Source organism: Ciconia boyciana, chromosome 2, assembly GCF_034638445.1.
Source record: "Ciconia boyciana chromosome 2, ASM3463844v1, whole genome shotgun sequence".
In the NCBI taxonomy this organism is placed as follows: domain Eukaryota; kingdom Metazoa; phylum Chordata; class Aves; order Ciconiiformes; family Ciconiidae; genus Ciconia; species Ciconia boyciana.
The window spans coordinates 38,832,595-38,851,887 of record NC_132935.1 but is presented as its reverse complement, the minus strand read 5'-3'; the positions used below and the strand labels follow the sequence as shown (position 1 = coordinate 38,851,887).

At 47.9% G+C, this 19,293-nt stretch overlaps 2 protein-coding genes across 3 annotated transcripts in view; one reads left to right on the top strand and one right to left on the bottom strand.

The window, feature by feature from the left end:
• The window catches only part of TRIM55 (tripartite motif containing 55), a 37,899-nt gene extending 24,908 nt beyond the window's left edge, over nt 1-12,991 (top strand). For both annotated transcript variants that reach the window (XM_072851250.1, XM_072851251.1), the window contains one exon: nt 12,872-12,991. In XM_072851250.1, coding sequence (XP_072707351.1) covers nt 12,872-12,991 — 120 coding nt within the window. The remainder of the gene's footprint in view (nt 1-12,871) is intronic.
• Nucleotides 12,992-15,648: 2,657 nt separating this feature from the next.
• On the bottom strand, nt 15,649-16,935 carry CRH (corticotropin releasing hormone). Its single transcript, XM_072851248.1, has 2 exons — nt 16,798-16,935; nt 15,649-16,179 (listed from the first exon to the last, which is right to left on the bottom strand). Exon 2 carries the CDS (start codon nt 16,162-16,164, stop codon nt 15,649-15,651), a length of 516 nt encoding a protein of 171 aa, XP_072707349.1. The 5' UTR covers nt 16,165-16,179; nt 16,798-16,935.
• Nucleotides 16,936-19,293: the final 2,358 nt, after the last annotated feature.

Genomic DNA, 19,293 nt, shown 5'->3' with positions numbered 1-19,293 from the left:
GTTTAGACAGTTTACGTGTCTTTATCTTTCATGCGAGATATCAGGTCACTGCCCTTTTTTGGTTTTGTGTGATAAGGCCCTGAAAGCCAAATAACAAAATTACTTGAAATAACTGTTATAATAATTTATAATAATAATATAAATCTTCATGACTGTCATCATAAAAGCAGTACATAATTTATTTTCAGGCTATTTTCATAGAATGCACTGATAGGGATTTCCTTCTTTTTCAGCAGCAAAGATAAGTCAGTTCCACCTATTAATTCCCAAAATCTACTTTATTTAAGGGCCACTGCACTCTAAGAAATTGTATCGATGCATCAAGAAATTTCATCCAGAGTGCAGGAAGGTGTATCAGCAGGGGTACAGCAACAGGAGGTACAGCCCACAGCTGTACAGATTGCTTGGTCTAAGAAGCGACAGAAAGAGATGATTCAGCATGAACAGAATAGGTAACTCCACACTAGAGAGCTGCATCCCACTTCAGGGAGTGCCTAAGTCAGAAGTATAGGCACCACAGGCTGCTTCTGCATCTGACAGAGGACGAGAGGCATCTCCAGGGAGAGACAGTTCACCAGCTGCTGCTGGTTCTCACTTGGCACATCTTCACATCTGCCTGCTGTGTGTAAGGTGACATTGCTCTTAACCCAGGTGCCTCTGTTCAGTGTCTAAAGTTGAGGGGTCTTTTGAAGTGAATCTGAGCCTCTGCAGATGACAACCAGGAGTGAGTGATTAAAACACAGGGCACAGGAATAGCATCAATGAGCTGCCTTGCCACCATGGGGAGCAATGTATTAGTGGAGAGTAACATAGGCATTAACAAGCAGCCCTTTCCAGTGCATGGGAGAAACAGATCTTAGAGTCCAAAACAAAAATTTAGAGAGCTTAGAGAAAAACTGTGTGATGAGTTACAGAAGGAGGTGAAGCAAGCCTTCACCAAGTCTTAAGTTGTCTTCCTGTGTTTCGTCTCAGAAGACAGGCTGAGCGAGCTAGGAAGAAGAATACATATTTTGTGCGTTACACCTCAGAAACTCATTCACCCATTTGGCATTTCAGGACTCAGGCATGTGGTTTTGTACTCTTTATATCTGGAGGATGCTACCAAGGCATATAGGCGTGGAGCTTTAGGCATATGAAGAATGGTGTGTATGTTTGTAAATGCTCGTGGCATCTAACTGTTGGACTGGCGCACCTAAAGGGGTATATGGCCCTTCAGTCTCTTGGAAATCTGACTTCTAAATATGCATTGAGTCATCCTTAGCAGTAAGATTAGTTTTCAGGAGTGCTGAACATCTATCCGTCACTTCTAACAGTGCAAATGCTCAGTACTCCCAGCTATCAAGCCAGGTATGTAAGCCCTTCTTGCTGCCCAGCTTTAGGCAACCAAACATGAAAAGCTGGCCCTAAGTTCTGCCTTTTAATTCTGTTGTGCAGACCTCTGATAGCTAGAGAAAGCCATGCACATGAAGAACAGTAAAACCACTTCCTGGGAATGTGTAGTCCTTAAAAATGTCTTCACATTCAGGACCACTCTATCCCTCGGTTTTTAATAGAGGAATCCCAAAAATCAGCAGTGACAAGTATTTTATAATAAAACCTTCTTGTGTTGTCACTGGAAGAAGGCAGATCACAAAATACCTTACATCTGCTCAAATTGTTTCAGTCTGGTTAAAATACAGAGGGCAATGGATGCATAAGGAAAAGTTTGTTCATTTTTTTCCCCTAATCAGTTTTTTGTAGGCAACATCTCTCATGCAGTGACACCATATAAATTTGTGAGTTTATGGAAGTGTTGTATTCACCTGGGTCTCTGGTTATCCAGTTTATTTCACCTAAGATGAAGTACTGGACCTCATATTCTGTTCCTCAAATTCCCTGTCAGAGAAGTGGCTGTCTGTGGCTTTGAAGGACTGAAGCACATACATTTAGTTTGAAAGGAAATGCAAGTTAATCATCCACAAACAGTATTCTGATCTAATTTCCCTTTGCTGCCTGTAAATTCAGTGTTTTAATTCCATGAGGATATAAAATATAATCAGGACTGAGCTGTTTGGGAGGAGAAATACTAATGGAGTGGCCTATGTTAATCTTGTTTCATTAGTTTTAAAATTTTCTATTACTTGCTTGCAACCTTATGCCATCTGCCAGAATTACCATAGGGACAGTCCTCTCTGTATTCATGTACTGTAGTTCTCTTTGCCCTGCTGCTGAATACTTCAATTTCAGCTGGTGATCCTTCAAATATTTTTCCATGAGACAGCTTTAAATCACATGTCAGAGAGGTCAGTACTTAGCTAAGTTTTAGCCGATTGGTTGTCATGTCAATATGCAGACAACACGGACAAAATAAGATCATTTAAAACCAAAATAAGCCCAAGAGAGATCACGCTGTGCTCATTGTCCATGTACCTCTGCTTTTCCATCACTCTATAAAAGGTACGGTCCCACATTTTAGTGCAGTGCTGCTCTGGAATGATTGCACGAGTGTGGCGGTGGTACACAAATAATAATTTCCTTTCTCTTCTCTGAATTGGAAACTCAGCCTTGCCAATCAGCTCAGGTAAGGATGCTAAGTCCCCCTCTTCAAGCCAACTGCTGCAAGAGGCGGGATTGCTTGCATGAGAGAAGGGAGTCTTGCAAGGCTGGATCTTGTGGGAATGATGCTAAAGGAGGGTCTCCCTCCCCTCTGGCCCACCCGACACGGCCTTCCCACAGTTTGCCCCCGGAGCGGGACAAGTTTGTTAGCATCAGCAGCAGGCGCAGCCCAGGCAGCTCTCTCCCAGGAAGCCAGCTGCTGCTCTGAAGGCTCTCTGCTCCCTGCAATAACTGTGTTTAGTGCTAATGAAAGATCTGGGAACGCAGAGAGCAAAAGTCAACTTGATATTTATCATCTACGTCGGGATATACTTGTACTATATTTTTCCTTAGGTAGAGAACTGGATGGGTTTATTTATGTTCAGATAAAAAAAATCTGCAAATTTTGACTGAATGAAAAATGGGTCATCTATCCTCCGTGAAGCTGAGCCTTTTGTAGGAGACCCATGAATCAGCTAGTATACAAGCCCAAATTAAATTCTGTTTGAAGCTTCTTCCTAAACATCTCTTAAATGTCACTTGGGGAAAAAAAAGTGTTCAGCCTGTAGCTGAAATACAGGGCAAACGCTAGATGCAAGAATCTCAGTTAATGGTCAAAAAATTCTGCCTTTGCTTCTCTGTAACTTGACTTAGTGAGTTGGGACTCAGTTATAGCGTCTGGGTCTGAGGCCACTCAGGCTGATGTGTAGTTGGTGGCAAATTCTGACTGTAAATTTCCATTTTGCATCTTGACTTTGTGCTTCAGGTGAGATTTTTTTTCCCTCAGTTTAGCAAACACATACAGAGAAAATCAGGAAATCTTGATTGTTCCTCTTTTAACACCTCTCTCTCCCTTGCTTCTGAGAATTATCTGAGTGATTCAGAGGCAGCAGTGATGAGTCGTGAGGGCAATGCATTAAGACCGGCTTTCAGACAACAGTTCCTCATAATTAATATGAGTGGCAAATACTTCACCTGAAGTTTTACCTCAAATAGTCTGCTCTGATTTGTCTGGTGAGTCATAGATACCATCTGATTTATGTATATTTCATTTTTTTCAGTACATAACTAGCAAAAGGACCTCCACAATGACAGCGTGGACAAAATTATTTCTTCTGTTCAAATTAATACAAAGCCAGGCTCACCTAGACTTTGTCTTTCTGCCACTAGCTCATTTGAATACTGAATCCTACCTCCACTCAACCTCCTCCTCCAAGCATCGCTCATTCTGCTCATTGTTAAGGCGTTCGGAAAGGAAAATAGAGTGTAAACAAAAAATATTTCTTAATCATGGATGAACTGTTGCTGTTTTACATCACATTACAGTAGATTTATGTCACAACAACACAAGCCATCTGTTTGTAAAATACTTGGTTAGTTGTCATCCTACTGCCTTGAGACAGTTCAGGCTTTCCGTGTAGCTGTACACTCGTCTGTGGAAAGCAGTGCTTGTCATTCTGTAATCATTAGAGATGGATCAATATTTAAATACCAGCTTATCTGACTGAAGTCCCACTGGCAGGAATTAATAAACTGGGACTGAGTACTTTGGATATTTTATCATGCCACTTCTAGGCTTTCCTGACTTGTGAGCAGGCAAGGGGCTGGACCGCAGCACCCTGCAGGATTCAGTGCCCACCGAATTTCAGCATTTGAAATGGAGATACAAGTTGGGGGGCTGCATATACAGCCAAAATGAAACAGAAAAAAAGGAGAGGGGCATACCAAACAGCGTTGATTCAGTCTTAGCTCCCTTCTCAGTTGATATGTATTCCTAACATCTTTATAATAATCTCCAGGTCACTAAGTAAGAGACTAGTGACTAATTCAGAAAACCTTTTATCCTAGGCTACCAGCCAATGGAGATAGATAGGTGCTGTGATGTTCAAACCATGATGCAGATATCCAACATAGATGTCACACCTTTGACTGAGCAGAGAATGAGGATCTCACAATCCTGGAGAATAAGTGATCTGAATTTCTCATTGCTCGTTTTAATTTAGAGAGCACCCTATAAAATCTGCCTGAGTTTATCTCAACCACCAAAGGTGGTGATCGAAATACAGACAGAGTCTCTTAGAGCACTCCTGGCTCAGCACTTCTGTACACAGAAGAAGTGGCTATTTTTCATGATGAAACACCTTGCTGTATGACTGGCTCTATTACAAAATGCCTTACAGAGGAAAGGTAGCTGTTGTTTCCCCCATCAGTGCTGGTGAGCCTTTTCAACGTCTGGCACCAGATTTATTTTTTTAAATACATTCATTTTTATATTTATGCACAGTTTCATATTTTAATTTTATAAAATAAATAGAATCCTTTTTTAAAAAAAAATGGAATTGGTGCCCACCCAGATGCAGGCCAATTCCAAGCTTGTCTCTGGGGACAGTTGCCTGTGATCTGTTCTCTATATTCCGTAAAAACCCGGTCAATAACTGTGATTGAATCAGAGACTTTAAGAGCAGTATTTATCACAGCTTCCTTGGACTTCACCTGGGAACAGTGTGAGATGGGCAGAAGGAAGCTTGATTTAGTATCTTGCGCATCGGCTGGCCGACTGCTGTGCAAGCAAGCCAGCATTGCTAATGGGTGAGCAGAGATTACAATGTGAGACGTGATACGACAGACGTCTGTCCAGGAAATCACAGTGCTGCTCTCTGAGCAATGTATTATTGTTGGAGTAGAGTCATTTCTTGGCTACCAGTTTCAGTTGCTGTAGTCGTAGTAAGGAGAAGATTCAGGCAACTGAGGAAATGGAAAAATCAGCACACAAAGGAAAAGGGGCAGCAGCAACAGGTGATGAGGGAAAAAATGTTTTAACTGTGGCCAAGACTTTATTTTCTCTGTTACGTGGTGGCGTTAAAGAATGGCAGCTGGTTGGTTTAGCTGACGTTCCAGCTTTTCTTCCTGCATCTCCATCAGTGTGTTTTGTCTCTCAGAGAAGGTGTGGTGTGTCCACAGCTCACATATACCACCCCCCACATACTTAAAACAGCCCAACTAAGCCAGGCACTCACAAAGTGAGCAGTGCTCCAACTTCCAAAACATGGTATGTGTCTACACACCTCGCAGCTATGCTGGCTCCGTTATCTGATCCTGTGAATGGAGCTCTGGGGTGAGTCACAGTCTGAACTGGCACTCTGTCTCATTCATTGGATTTACAAAAATACCATTTGCAAAGGAAGAAAAAGCCTTCCTTTACAACACTCCATATTACTCAAAGGAAAGACTACATAACAGAGACAAACATGACGTTAAACCATTACTAGGTTTGCTACTTCTCTCCGAAAGCTAATAGCGAAGTTTCCCTGACATGGACTAGCTGGGTTACTGCCACAGAGAAGTTCTTGGAAGGTCTTTACTTCAAGTTTAGCTTGTTGATCTGAAGTCATATCTACTTGTCTGATAAAGCAGAAGTAGGGGGAAGAGGGGAGAACTGGTAGCCATGAGTAGCTTTCTGGCACTGGTGGCCAGTGCGTACCACTTACTCCTACAGCCTCTCAAGATGATCCTTCCTTTGCTAGACAGTTCTCCAGCAGGGCTGGAAGGGAGCAGAAGTGGTAGATGTCTCATTGATCAGGAAGTCCTCCAAAACTTCACTCTGAGAGGAACGAAGAATGATGTGTGGAAAGACTGTTCTGATCATGCAGCCTTAATATTGACCTGTTTGTAAGACTCTCCTCTTGGGTTTCCTTCATTTTCCTGGACAGTGGCAGGACTAGGTTTTATGCAAAACTGTAGTTAATCACTCTCAACAAAAAGTAATGCCAGTGATGTGCAGCAATGGGTGAAATATTAAACAAGTATCTTATTTCTGGCTTTTTTGTTTGAGTCATGGAAAAGATGGGTGACATAAATAAGGGAATTGTATTTCCTTTGTCCCAGGTAACAGTTAGAAGAAAGTTGCTCTCTCACACCATTCTCTAAAACTGTTTCCACCATTGGTTCAAGTGTCTGGACCTTTGGATCCCATGGGAGGTGTGCAGATCCTACACCAAAATAAGCTAGCCAGGCTGATATCTGCTGAACTATATTTGGTCTCTTTAAGGTCATTATGTAAGAGACATTGCATTAGACATTAACCACATAATGTTAATTGTAATATAATGAAAATCTATTGAAGAAAGGCATTTCCTCCCAATGGACTTTTAAAATTCATTATTGACCACTATTAAGAGAGTGACATATCTAGTAGTGTGACTGATGGAGCTTGTCTGTGCATATTATTTTGTCTGCCACCATATGTATTTCCATGACAGGTAATTGTAGCAATTATTTCAGAGAATATTCTGTTGGTTCCTGCTAATAAAAAGAAAAGATCCATACAAAATAAGCAGCCTCTTATTACAATATTGTTGTGATATATGTGACAGCTGCCAGGTGTTATGCTGAAGGAGCTAGACTGCATAAAAATATGAAAACAAAATGCTTGAACTAAAGTTTAAACTATTTAAAAATAACCTGTTGTGCTCCCTTTGTTTCCGCTGCCTGGAAGTGTTGAGTGCCAGAAGTGTAACACTTGACATTTGAGGCAGACAAACATAGTCTACAAATTCTGTGATGGCTTTGCGACCAGCTAGCATTTTTTAATCATGCCTGTTCTTGTCAACACTGGGGGTTGTTTCTAAACAAGCCAGCTAAAATATGGGAATTAACTTTAATTTCTCACTTATTTTCTGAGGCTACAGAAACCATAGAAGCAAGAAGCTTGTATTTTCACTGCTTCTCTCTCCAAGACCCACATTTTCTAACAAATTCACTCTTGCTCTCCTGCTGGATCAAGAGGAGGCAGCAAAGGCATTGGGTAGTTCACATGCCCCTAAGGGTGTAGATCCATTTTTTTCTCTGGCAGCGAAGGTGATTTAGGAGTTTCTTGCCAAATGGCCCTGCTTCTTGTTCCTTCCCCGATGCCACCACTCACATGGCATTTGTGCTGAGGCAGCTGTTTGTTGGGCTGTGTTGGAATCAAATCATTCAAATGGTCCAGGTTTAAAAATATCTTCTTTCACCTCAAAAAACAACAAAAAATTGATGTCATTCCAGTGACATTCCCATTCTTAGCACAGCCCTGCAAACAGCTGCAGCAATGCAAATGGACAGTGATCCATGGAGGCATAGCGGGAAGAGGTGGATGGGGAGCCAAGGGGCAGGACCTGCTTTGGTTAGCATTGTTGCTCCAGAAAATAATCATGTAGTTGCACAAGAGGGCTGTTTGTAACCACCCAGTGCATCCATGTGCATAGTTGTAAGAAATAACCCCCTTTCCTAGGGCATACTGACTTTTAATAAACCACATGCATTCTTTTTCTCACTTATTTCACTGTAAATCTAGACCTTTCTCATTAATTCAGTCAAAACTGAGACCATGATTCCACAAGATGGTAAATACAGTTTTGGAGAATTCGGCACCAGGTCGGAAATAACATACTCGGGTGACACAAAGTGTTCAAATACTACAAATTCACTAGGTAGAACCATATTTGTTCAAAAAATGTGAGGAGGTCATTTTTGCTTTGCCAACAAAGGCACAATCTATTCTCCTGTGGCCAGCATAAAACCAGCAACCATTTTTGTTTTCTGATTAATTACAAAAAATTGTGATCATTTAGTCATGCTCAATCTGGATAAAATGTGCTGGTGGATGATCTACAGCCCTGGAGGAAACCACCATTTCAGCCCTCATTTCTCTTATATCTCACATCTCCTTACAAGCTGGTGTGATATAACCTCTAAGAGGGCCATTATAACAATGGTTTCTCCAGACCCTACCTTATCAGAAGTCATCAAAAATAAGCAAAAAATTGCCAAAACAAACAACAAACTGAAGAAGACTATGAAGACCTTTCACCTTTCTTCCACACTTCCTAAATTTAAGAGTTACTGATCTTGTAAAAGGTAATAGTGCAGTCAAAGTCCTCAATTCCTACCAAGCAATTTTCTGGTATCTTGAAGTATTTGGCTGGATTCTTTCTCGTGTAATTACTTAAAAGCCAGATCTAGTCTAACCCGGTCACCAAGAGTGTCTCCACTCAGTAGAGAGAAACAGGGACCTCCAGAGAGCAATCTACCCTACAGACACTTCTTTTAGGATGGGACAAATCACCCTCTGCTGGTGCCTTTCTCTCATCACTCCCATTAGAAGGGATGAATGCAATTTGCTTGAGTGGCCATCTCATTTCTGTACGACTGAAGTTTGGTAACATGGATTCCAGCCTTTGTACCTAAAAGCTATGGAGATTAGTGGTGGTGAAGCAGAAAATGGTGTGTAGACTTAATTGTGTTTCAAATATCTAGAAGGCCTAGACTGCCTATTTTTCCCCAGCATAAACAGGATAACTGCTGGGCCCTAATAAATGAAAACATTATGACAAAGCCATCCCACTCACCCCTTTCCTCCCCTCCACACCCTTTACAAGAACCTTATACAGATTTAAGTAGTGCTCTGCTTAAGGAAGCAAATGCTGAAAGATGCTGAATACCTGCAACTCTGATACGACTCATCAGGTTAAACACTGAGATCCTTAAACTGTTTATTCATGCAAATTTTAGTGTGCCAGATGCTGAGGAGTGCTGAATGGCTGCTCAGTGGGAGTTGTGGTTGCTCAGCACCTCCAAAGAATTGGCATGTAAACTCCAGCCTGGACTTCGCTTATGGGAAAAACAAATCCAACCATCAGTCATGCAGGGTGTGCTTCCCTCCCCGCTTCATGAGCTGGCCTGGTGAAAATTCCTGGTGCTTATTGAAAGCATCATCTGATGTCACTCGACACCACAGGGGAAAATATAAATCAAAGTGTAAGTATTCAGCACTCTCTCAGCATTGGCCTAATGTGATTAATGTAATCTGAGGTAAACACTTCAGTTATTCCTTATTACTGTTAGGGACCCAAATCAAGGGTTGGGACTTGTTATTCTAGGTAATGTGAAAAAACAAGCCCTACCCATGAGATCTCCAAGACTAAGATTAAGCTAGGGTAGAATTTTAACAACAGTTACCTAATAGCAATGAACAGACACAATGAAGTGTTGAATCTGAACCGCCTGAAAGGTATGTGGCAAGGGCTGTGCCGTGCTCAGCAGAAAGCTTTTCTCTGGCAGTGGAGTAGGGCTGCGGTAACGGGGAGAGTGAGGTGATCCGGGATGAGATTGCAAGCACCGATGGGGGGGGGGGGGATGCCCGAATCCCATTGACACTGAGGGGACCTACTTCTGCTTTCTACCTTTCAGAATCACCTCCTGGTTCAAAAAAGTTGTTTTCTGTAAAAGCCTACAGCCAAAATCTTTGTCTCAGACAATCCCAGCACACTGTATAACTCTGAGTTGTGTGGGCTGCCGTTGGAAGGGGGGAACAGACTTAATAACGTGGACAGAGTTACTCCTGGCACCATTTGATGGTCTCTTGCTTCACCTGATAGCGTACCTCAGTCACTGTATGACTCAGAGCACAAACACTAAAGTGTCACAGATGTGAAAACACAAGTCTAAAAGCCGAGGAATGGCCCTATTGTCAGTTTTGCACTTGCTTCACTCCCAGCTGGGTGTGATGGCAAATGATTGCTCTTGGAAAGGCACACTGAGGTATTGCAGCCTGGCAGCCTGCTGAGTCCAGCGAGGTGCAGGGAGTAAATGCTTCATCCAGCCAAACCCAGTGGGAATATGTTGGAGCTCTGACTTTGTTTTGCTGACACAGGAAGATGTCATCACAGCAGAATATGAAGGAGTTAACACATTATGAAATACAGTTTTGGCAGTGATGCAGACAAAGATTGTTTTGTTTGAAATGCAGTAGCAGCAGTGTTGGTTAACAAGGTAATGCAGTCACCTGCCCAGTCTCAGTCATTACATTGTGCTTTATTTCTTCTAGCATGTTAGGTCCAAATTCTGTGAAACAAGCTACTTAAGTTTAAGCCCATAGATAGTTTTTTGCTTCAAAGTAAAGCTTAGTTTAATGTATATGTCTGGATAATGGCTGTTTGAAATAGCAAGCAGAAGTGCTAAAGGAAGCCCATCTTGCACAGGAAGAGAAATGACAAGGTACCAGTGTGGTTTTAAGTAAAAAAGAATAAAAATACAGGAAGTTATTTTTTTAAACCTCTTGCCAGTCCAGTTCCTTTGCAGGGTGAGGAGAAGTGAGGAGGGTTGTCCCATGCCTGCTTACACACACTGCTGAGGGCTCGGTGCACAAAATTGCACAACCAATTTCAAAATTACTTTTAGCTAGTCCAGGCACTCCGGCTTCCAAAAATAAAAGGCAAAATTTTCAACATCACAGAGGACTAATAAACCACCTACGCACCTGCATCCACCGAGATCAAGAAAGCGCAGAATCCCTTACGACTCAGAAAGTCTAGCCACAGATTTACTGCTGATACCTGGCTTTTGTAATTGGGGTTGGAACATTCCAGCTGAAAGGTTTGCATTCAGCACTTTCCTGGGCTGGGAGGCAGATCTTCTATAGTTGGGACTCAATTAGCTACGTGTCTTTTCAGCTGAAGATCTGGCCCCGTGGGCCCAATTCTTTACAATACTTTTGCATAAACCTGGGAGAGACGACCCTTCTCACCAGCATCGCTGAAAATTGACTTCTGTATTCAAGTAGGCAGCTGTTTCTCCCAGATTTTTCACCATGCTTGTGCTCTCATTAAAGTACATGATAAAGTTAGCAAGCAAATACTATATTCTTCTGCAAGATCCTTGTCCATAAAAATCCTTTCTGAGCCCTGTATTTTGCAGTGAGTAGCAGGGAGTGCCTTGCTTTGAAAATACCAATCTAAGTCAAAGATCAGTCCACATTTCAAATATTAAAGCAGATTCTCAGATAGTATTTCATTGGAACAAGTAGGGCTATTCCAGTTTAGAGCAACTGAGGATCTGGGTCTAAAAAAGGAGCTATGAATTCTAATTAGATATAAATAAAGAAATAGGGAGCTACTTTTTTCATACCTCCATGCTGTCTTGTCTGTTGGTGTCACGACACTCAAATAGGTAGTAACTGGAATGAAGCCCAGTAGCCAATTTATACTTAACATACCATTAGTTCTTACTAATTCCTGTGGTACACTTTAACTTTAAGCACTTACAAAAATGCTTGAGGAAATCATCCATCCCATGCTTCCATTCCTCACAAGCACCCCTGCTTCACTGTTTGTTCCTGGATATGTCTGTTAGCATCACTGCTTTGGTAACTTTCCATTTTAGGACAGTATTATAAATGATTGAGATGTGTTAAAGTTCAGAGGACACGGCTCTGTCATTTTCCCTCTATCAAGTAGTATCTTGACATCAAATAGTTCTCCTGAGATCATGCTGAAGTTCCCAAAGCAAGGTGAAACCCTGCACAGAGAAGGCTGGCAGTATCAGCTATTTCAATTTTAAGAATGTACAATAATGTATGTACATATCTAGGAATATAGGGGGAAAAAAAAAATCCTGTATATTGCATGCTAAATTGTGATTTTAATGATGAAGACACAAGGTATCCCTTAGCTACCAAATCACCCATTTTTCTATATTTTATCTTTAATAGGATTTCTGAGACTATCACAAAGCTGGTCTTCATTTTCTGACAAAGGGGTCTGAAAACACTGGAACTAGTAAAAATATTTCTGTATATCATACTGGCCTGTTAAATATTCAGCTAAGTTAAAAAATAGTAGTAATTCCTGTCATTAGCAGCTACAGCATATCATGTCCAGATTCCTTTTTTTTTACTGTAAGCGTAGGATACCTGTGCAAACAAAAGCAGAATTTGGCCTGGGATATAAGCAGAAGCTTATATCTCTGTATTATTTATTTCCTGTTCTTGGGCTGAGTGAAACTGAAGTGAAACAAATATTAAAAGATTTTAAAGAAAAAAAAAAACCACATCCAAGGCAGATTTCGTGACAGCAGAACAAGTATCATTTTGAGTGGCAATGCACTGACAATAACTTTTGGCTTCAGTCCACATCAATCTGGAGGCCCAGCTACAGAAGCCAGGCTGGCTCAGGATCACTTCTAAACAGGCAATTATCACCTTTGGTGCAATAATATTCCAGAGGTCCAAATCAGGACTAAGCCCTTTGCACAGGTGCAACACGCTCACCTGGCGTAATCCTTCCTCTGCCGTTGTCTGTGGCAAAAGTCCCTCTGACTTCTCTGGCGTTAGAAGTCTGGCTGGCCTCCCCAAATGTTCATGCTCCTGCCTTTTCCCCTCTTTCCCACTTCATTCTGTTTTTCTGCGTGTTGTGAAATCTTAAGGATTTTAATGCAATTCATCTTTTCCTCGTCCATTTGTCAACCTTTCCTTCCTTTACAGACTGGTTCTGAACCATCCCCTCAAGGACAAGTGGAGGAAACTCCTGTGAGCAATGAGAGGGGTGACGAGCCGGCTCGTCATGTCTTCTCCTTCTCCTGGTTGAACTCACTGAATGAATGATGACTCACTCCGGCTGGCTTCTGGTGTGCTTCTCCTCGGAGGGACCGTGAGCGCAGGCAGCCTGGCTGCAATCAACAAAGAAACTGGCCTGGAAAAGGACATCCGAGCAGGTTTCGTTCCCAGGAACTCAGTTGACCTCCACATCGTATCCGGCCCTTGAGATGACAGAGTCCTAAGAGGGATGGGAGCATGGGGACAAATTGCTATACTGTATCGTAGTCAGAGTGTTTTCCAATAATTTCTCGTTTCCAAGGGGAAAATAGCATCACAACAGCTGTAGGCTGAGCACTGCTAATGTTTTGTTATTCACTTTTTGGCATGTCCCCGTGTAGGTGTAAATGCTTCACCAATGTTGTTAGCTAAAATGCTGGTAAGATATTCACTAGTAGCATCCTTTGCCAACACAGCGTTTCTCCTCAGTACCCTCCTGCATCCCAGCTCGTCGGTGCTGGTGACTTCAGTGACATCGTGCCCTTGACACCCCCAAGTCAGGGTTGGGTCTAAGCACCCCCCTGCAGTCAGTCGTAGTCCCTGCGGTACCGGTGCCTCCCCGGCTGCGGAGGCTGAACACGGGAGGGGAGAGCGAAGCTGCCATTTCTTCCTTGCACTTACTCTTCCTGCTAAGCCACAACAGACAACGCTGACATAAACAGGTTATTTGTAGGGAAGGTGCCCAGTGGCAGGGACAAGGAAGGTGCACATGCCGAAAACACTGGCCACCCCCCGCGTGTGGATGTGAGACACAGCTCTGAGCGTGTGGGGCAGATGCTAGAGTGCTGCCCACGTCTGTCCAGCCATAATCTGTGCCTACGTCTTCTCAGTCATCCGTGTCTGTAGGAAAAGGGGCATGTTCTTGCATGAAACCAGGATGCAGTGAGGTGGTCACAGATAAGATTTAATTTGAAGGCCCCGTGGTGCGCTGTAGAAAAGGCGAATGGCCGAATGTCCTGTTCCGTGTGCGTGGCAGATGTGGAGCCATCTAATGAAATCAAATTTGTGTCTTCAGAAAAGCTCTACAAGATGCACCAAAGGTGACACTCCGAGAGTTTTGTCACTGGGGACAGGGTGTCAGCACTCAGTAGTGTTTAAGAGAGATTGGCAGGTTGCCGGGAGCGCTCGGTGCCATGGGGGACCAGGGGTCAAGCTCTGCGCTAGGGTTAAGTGTGGATCTTTCCAGAAGCCCCAAGTCAGGCCCTACACACACAGTTTTGGCAGGGGACTACGCCAGGCCATAGGGCTGTGCTGCGCCCCAGCAGGGCCGGTGAGCTGGCAGTGCAGATGCAACGCAGAGCCCGGTTAGCAGGCTGTGAGGGGTCAGCCCCAGTCCTGGCCATCGCTGGCTACAGGGCTGAGACACATCGACCCGCATTTGTACCAGTTTCCCCTGGAAAACGCTCCTGCCGGAGAAGTTTTGGAGGGCTGCGTAGGCGAGGGCTGCGCAAAGCTTTGAGACCCAGCCCGGAGCAAGCTCTGCTCCGCACCGCTGCCGCCACCGCATCGCCTCCGGCTGCTGGAGCGGCTTTTCCCTGGGATGTGGTTTGGGGCGAGGGATCTCCTGTTTTCTCACGGTCGCCCTGGAGGATTTCCCCCAGTTCCTCCCGGGAAGTTTCTCCACACGCACCGCCACCTCCCCGGCGCCCCTGGGAGGGACCCGGCTTGGGCACCGCCGCCGGGACGCGGGGAGCCGAAGCGGGGAGGGACCTGCCCTTTTGGGCTGCGGAGAGGGTGAGCAGAGCTAGAAAGAAAACGGCGAAGAGATGCGGGAGCGCCTCGCCGGTGTCCCATCGCTGCCTCTGGCAGGAGGGGGCTGCCCGGCCCCGGCGGCAGCGGCAGGAGCCGGGGAGCCCCCTGGGGCTGCTGCTGAGGTGGGAGCCGGCAGGGCTGGGGGCGACCGGCCGGTCCCGACCCCCCCGGCCCCGGGAGCAGCCTGGACGCGGGCGGCGGCGGGGGCAGCCCCTGCCCGGGGCCTCGGCGCGTCGGGGCGCGGCTCTGGGAGAGCCCGCAGGGACGGGGGCTCCCCGGGGCGGGGAGGGGAGACACGAAGGTCCCCGGGGGTGACTTAGGGCTCCCTGCGGCTCTGGGTGTCCGCGGCCGCGGGTGCCCCCCCCGCCCCGGTAAGCGCCGAGGGAGGCGGAGCAGCCCTCCGGCGTCTAGGCAAGAAAGTCTATCAAGCCATCGTTACTTTGCAGCTTTTATTAAAAATATAAATATTAAACATTCTCTTACACAACAAAATCGACCGAGCGCTGAAAAGATGTTTTATTGTGAAAATGTTTACAGGAAAAAAGTGAGTTTAAAGTAGCTTACAGAGATTCCCCCTCCCACCTCCCTGCCCCCAGCAGAAAAGTTACCTGTCTTCTTGGCACCATTTCTTCCAATGCTCACACATCCCTACGTAGCGATGGCACTAGAATAACTGGGAAATGGAGAAATAAATAAAGGTAGGGGAGGTTACGAACGACACTCGTGTTTCTGCACTTGGTACACGGTTGTGCATGCTAGTCAAGGGACAGAGGCTGTTCGGAGTACACCCTTCTAGGTTTAAAGCTATATAAAAATAAAGAGATGACATCAGAGCAGCACTATGGTACATCGGACGGTGTAATTATTCTTGTGCTAACTGCGGAATCTCTTTGGCAAGGCGGGGAGGGGCCGTTTCATTTCCCGATTATCTCCATCAGTTTCCTGTTGCTGTGAGCTTGCTGCGCTAACTGCTCGGCTCGGGCCATCTCCAAGACTTCTCGCAGGAGGTGGAAAGTCAGATCCAGAGAAATAGGGGGCTCCTCGGATCGCTTCTCCCTCTCCACGGCCTCACCCTCGGCTTCGCCCTCCTCGGGGCTCCCCAGCGAGCGCTCGGGCAGCTGCTGCAGCTGTTGCACCGCCGCCCGGAAAAAGTTGCTGGCGGAGGCTTCGGGCTGTAGGTGGCTGGTGCTGCTGGAAGAGGCGGAGAAAGAGCCAACGGGTCTCTTGTTGAGGTTGCCCAGGCGCAGGAAATACTCTTCGCCCATGCGGAGCAGGACGGGCAGAGTTTGCTGCTGCTGCTGCTGGAAGAAATCTGGCTGGTGCAGAGCCCCGTGGGCGGCTGCCGGGCTCTTGCTGAGAGCTCTGCACTCCTGGCAGGGCAGGAGGGCGACCAGCAGGATTCCCGTGGAGACCAGCAGCGGGATCTTCATGGTCGGGGCCCAAACCTGCGGGGCAGAGCGGGGCGGGGGGGGTTACACAGCCGAGCCGCGGCGGCGGGGAGGGCAGCGCGGGGCCGGGCCGGGCCGCCCCCCGCCGCCGCTGTCCCGGTGCTGAAACGCACCGCTCCGCGCCCCTCCGCGCCCCTCCGCGCCCCGCCGCGCCCCGCACACCGCGGCCCGGCCGCGCTCAGCCCCGGCCCGGCCGGCTCCCGCCGTCGAGGCGGCCGCCGCCCGCGGAACAGCCCCGCGGGGCGGCTGCGGGCTGCGCCGGCAGCGGCTCCCGCGGACGGGGCTGGCCTGAGCCCCTGCGGAGAGAACCCACGCGTGTGCGCAGACCCCCGCCTCTTCGCCCACCCGGGGGGAGGGAGGGTGCGTGGGGTGCCTGCGGCGGGGCGGCTGTCCCCCAGAGCTGCGGGCTGCGAGCGCCCGGCTCCCCCACGCCTCCCCGCTCCCCGCCCGGCCGGGGGAGCTCCCCGCCTCCCGCGGGGCGCTGCGCTCAGCCCCCCGCAGCCCCCCACAGCCCCGGGCAGGGCAGGGCAGGGCAGCCCGCTCTGCTCCGCTCCGCTCCGCTCCGCTCCCCTCCGCTCCGCTCCGCTCCGCACCCGGCCGCGGCCCCGCACCTACCTGGGGCGGCGGCGGCGGCGGCGGCGGCAGGGCAGGGCAGGGCAGGGCAGGGCAGGCGGCGGGGCTCGGCGGTGCCCGGCGTCCCTTCCTCTCGCTCTCCCTCGGAGCCGGCTCCTGGCGAACTTGGGATCAGATTTGGTCCTAATCAGAGCCGGGGCGCGGGATTTTTATAGCTTAGACCCTCTCCTGGAATCACGCAGAACTTGCCTAATAAGCTGACGCTCTCCTGACAGCCCGATTGCGTGCCCCGATCCACTGCTGAATAAATCATGGGGGCCCGTCGGAGCGGCGATGGGCCGAGTTTCGCTATCGCAACCCCAAATCTCACGTCCAATTATATCAACAGATATTTATCGCCTCTGCGGTGACGTCAGCCGGGCCGGGGGCCGGGGAGCAGGGTGCCCCCCCCCCCACCCCATTGACAAAAATACTTGAATGAATTTCCTAGCGGGCGCGTACTATGAGAGGTCACTCCGGGGGAAACTTTCCACTCGCGGGCCGGCCCGCGGGGAGGGACCCGACCCACCCGGCACCAGGGCTGCCGTCCCCGCAGGGCAGTGTCCTTCCCCCACCCCCGGCGCTCCCCGGCCCCCCGCCCCCCGCCGCCTCCGGGCCCGCCCGCACGGGGCGGCTGCGGCTGCGGCTGCGGCTGCGTTCGGCCGGCACGGCAGGCTCCGCGGGGCGCGGGTTTTGCGTGGATCCCGTCTTTGCTCCGCGCCCGGGGCCAGCCCGGGCCGGGGCAGCGTTTCCCCCTGCAAAGCGGGCCGGAGCGCAGCCGAGCCCCGCGGGGCAGGGCAGGGCCGGGCAGGGCCGGGCAGGTGCCGGTGCCGGGAGGGACCCGCGGCACCGCCGACACCGTCACGTCGCACGGGCTGCCCGGGGCCCCGCCGAGGGGAGAGGGGGCGGAAAGCCCTCGGCGAGCCCCCCTGGGGGCGGGGGTGGGGGCGGCGGGAAGGGCCGGGGGTGCCGCCGGCGGGGCCGCCCCGGCAGCGTCTGCCGGGACAGGGAGAGCAGCCTGGGGCGCCGGTCCGCCCGCCCTTCCTCCCCTGCCGCCTCCGGCACCGCCGCCTGCTCGTCCCGGCCCTGCCTCCGCGCTGCCGGCTCCCACTCCCTCGTTCTGGCCCTTGCTTCCCTCCCACCGTCTTCCCACGTCTCGCGCGGAGGTAGCAACTGCTCTTTTTTCTTCCCCCCCCCGACACTACTAGCTGAGCTTCCCCACGTCTTCACCCCCACGGCCACGTGTTTCCCTGTGTGCCCCCCTCAGCTAAGGCCCTGCCCTCCAGGGTGTCCTCATCCCTTGTTGAGCTCCCTTTGAAAGGCTCTCCCGCCTCCCTTATGTCTGCAGGCACCAGACCATACTCCACCAGTGTCTCCGCCGGGTTGCTTACCCTCAGATCTCCTCTTCCAGGAGGTAGCGCTGCCTATAGAAATAACTTCTGGCCCAACACCCACTCCATGTGTAATGTGTGTTCTTTGGTTTTTGCAGCCCATCAGCTCTGCCACTGCATCTCAGTCCTGCTTCTTCACTGCCTCAGTTGCAACACTAATCATGTCCTTCCCTTTAAACTGGAAAATGGTACTGAAAACCTACTGGTTTTACCCTGCCTAGACTGTAAATGCACTTGCATGTCTCCCACCACAGCAAAGAGTTTCAACACACCACGGAAGGTGGTCGTATGCTACCCATGCTAAATCAGTGATGAATCTGAAATCTGTTTCCTTAATAAAATAACAAAGTTCAAACAACGTAATATATGAGGTTGGCCACAGCCCAACTCTAAGCATCTCCTTAGGGATGCTATACACTTTAATTCTTGTTATACCTGTCTCCAGACTCGGACACTGTTGGTGAAGTGCCAAAGAATCAGGTCTTGTGCATCATAAAGAAACGAATGGAAAAACAAGTAGTAATACCAGAGATTTATCTCTGCATTACCTCTGTTAGCTCAGGCATTCATGAACTGAAATGCGTATTACAACGAAAACAGAACAGAATATATTGTGTAGATAGTCACAGCAGAAGCTATTTGTATGCTTTTAAAGCATGTCAGCACGGCTTTCAGTGAGAACAAGAGGTTCAAAGAAACAGGAGCTAAGTTCAATCAGTTGATGGAAAATGCGAGAGGCACTTATTAAATTCAAACCCTCCAGATGTGCTCTGGAGTGGGTTTTATCACAGTGTTTCCATTTTTAGGTTTAATACACCTTTTAAAGACATGAAACCTCTTAAAAAAATGTGATCATAAATGTAAAGAAGGAAGCATTCTGATCAAAATACATTTTTTAGTGTCGTGAGTGAGATCTGAATAAGACATAGGGCTGCATCTCTCCAAAAGATTGATGCCAGTGAGAATTGGCTCAGATTATTTTATGTTTTTTATCATTTACAATATTATTTAGGTCCCTTTAGGCAGACAGTTTCGTCCCTTGAAGAATTACAGGGATAGCAAATAGAGCATAGGAGTGGGCTAGGAGAGCTCCTGCAATTTTCACAAG

Bases quoted from the DNA above. Each gene is read 5' to 3' on its own strand.
- CRH (XM_072851248.1), bottom strand. From the start codon at position 16,164: ATGAAGATCCCGCTGCTGGTCTCCACGGGAATCCTGCTGGTCGCCCTC.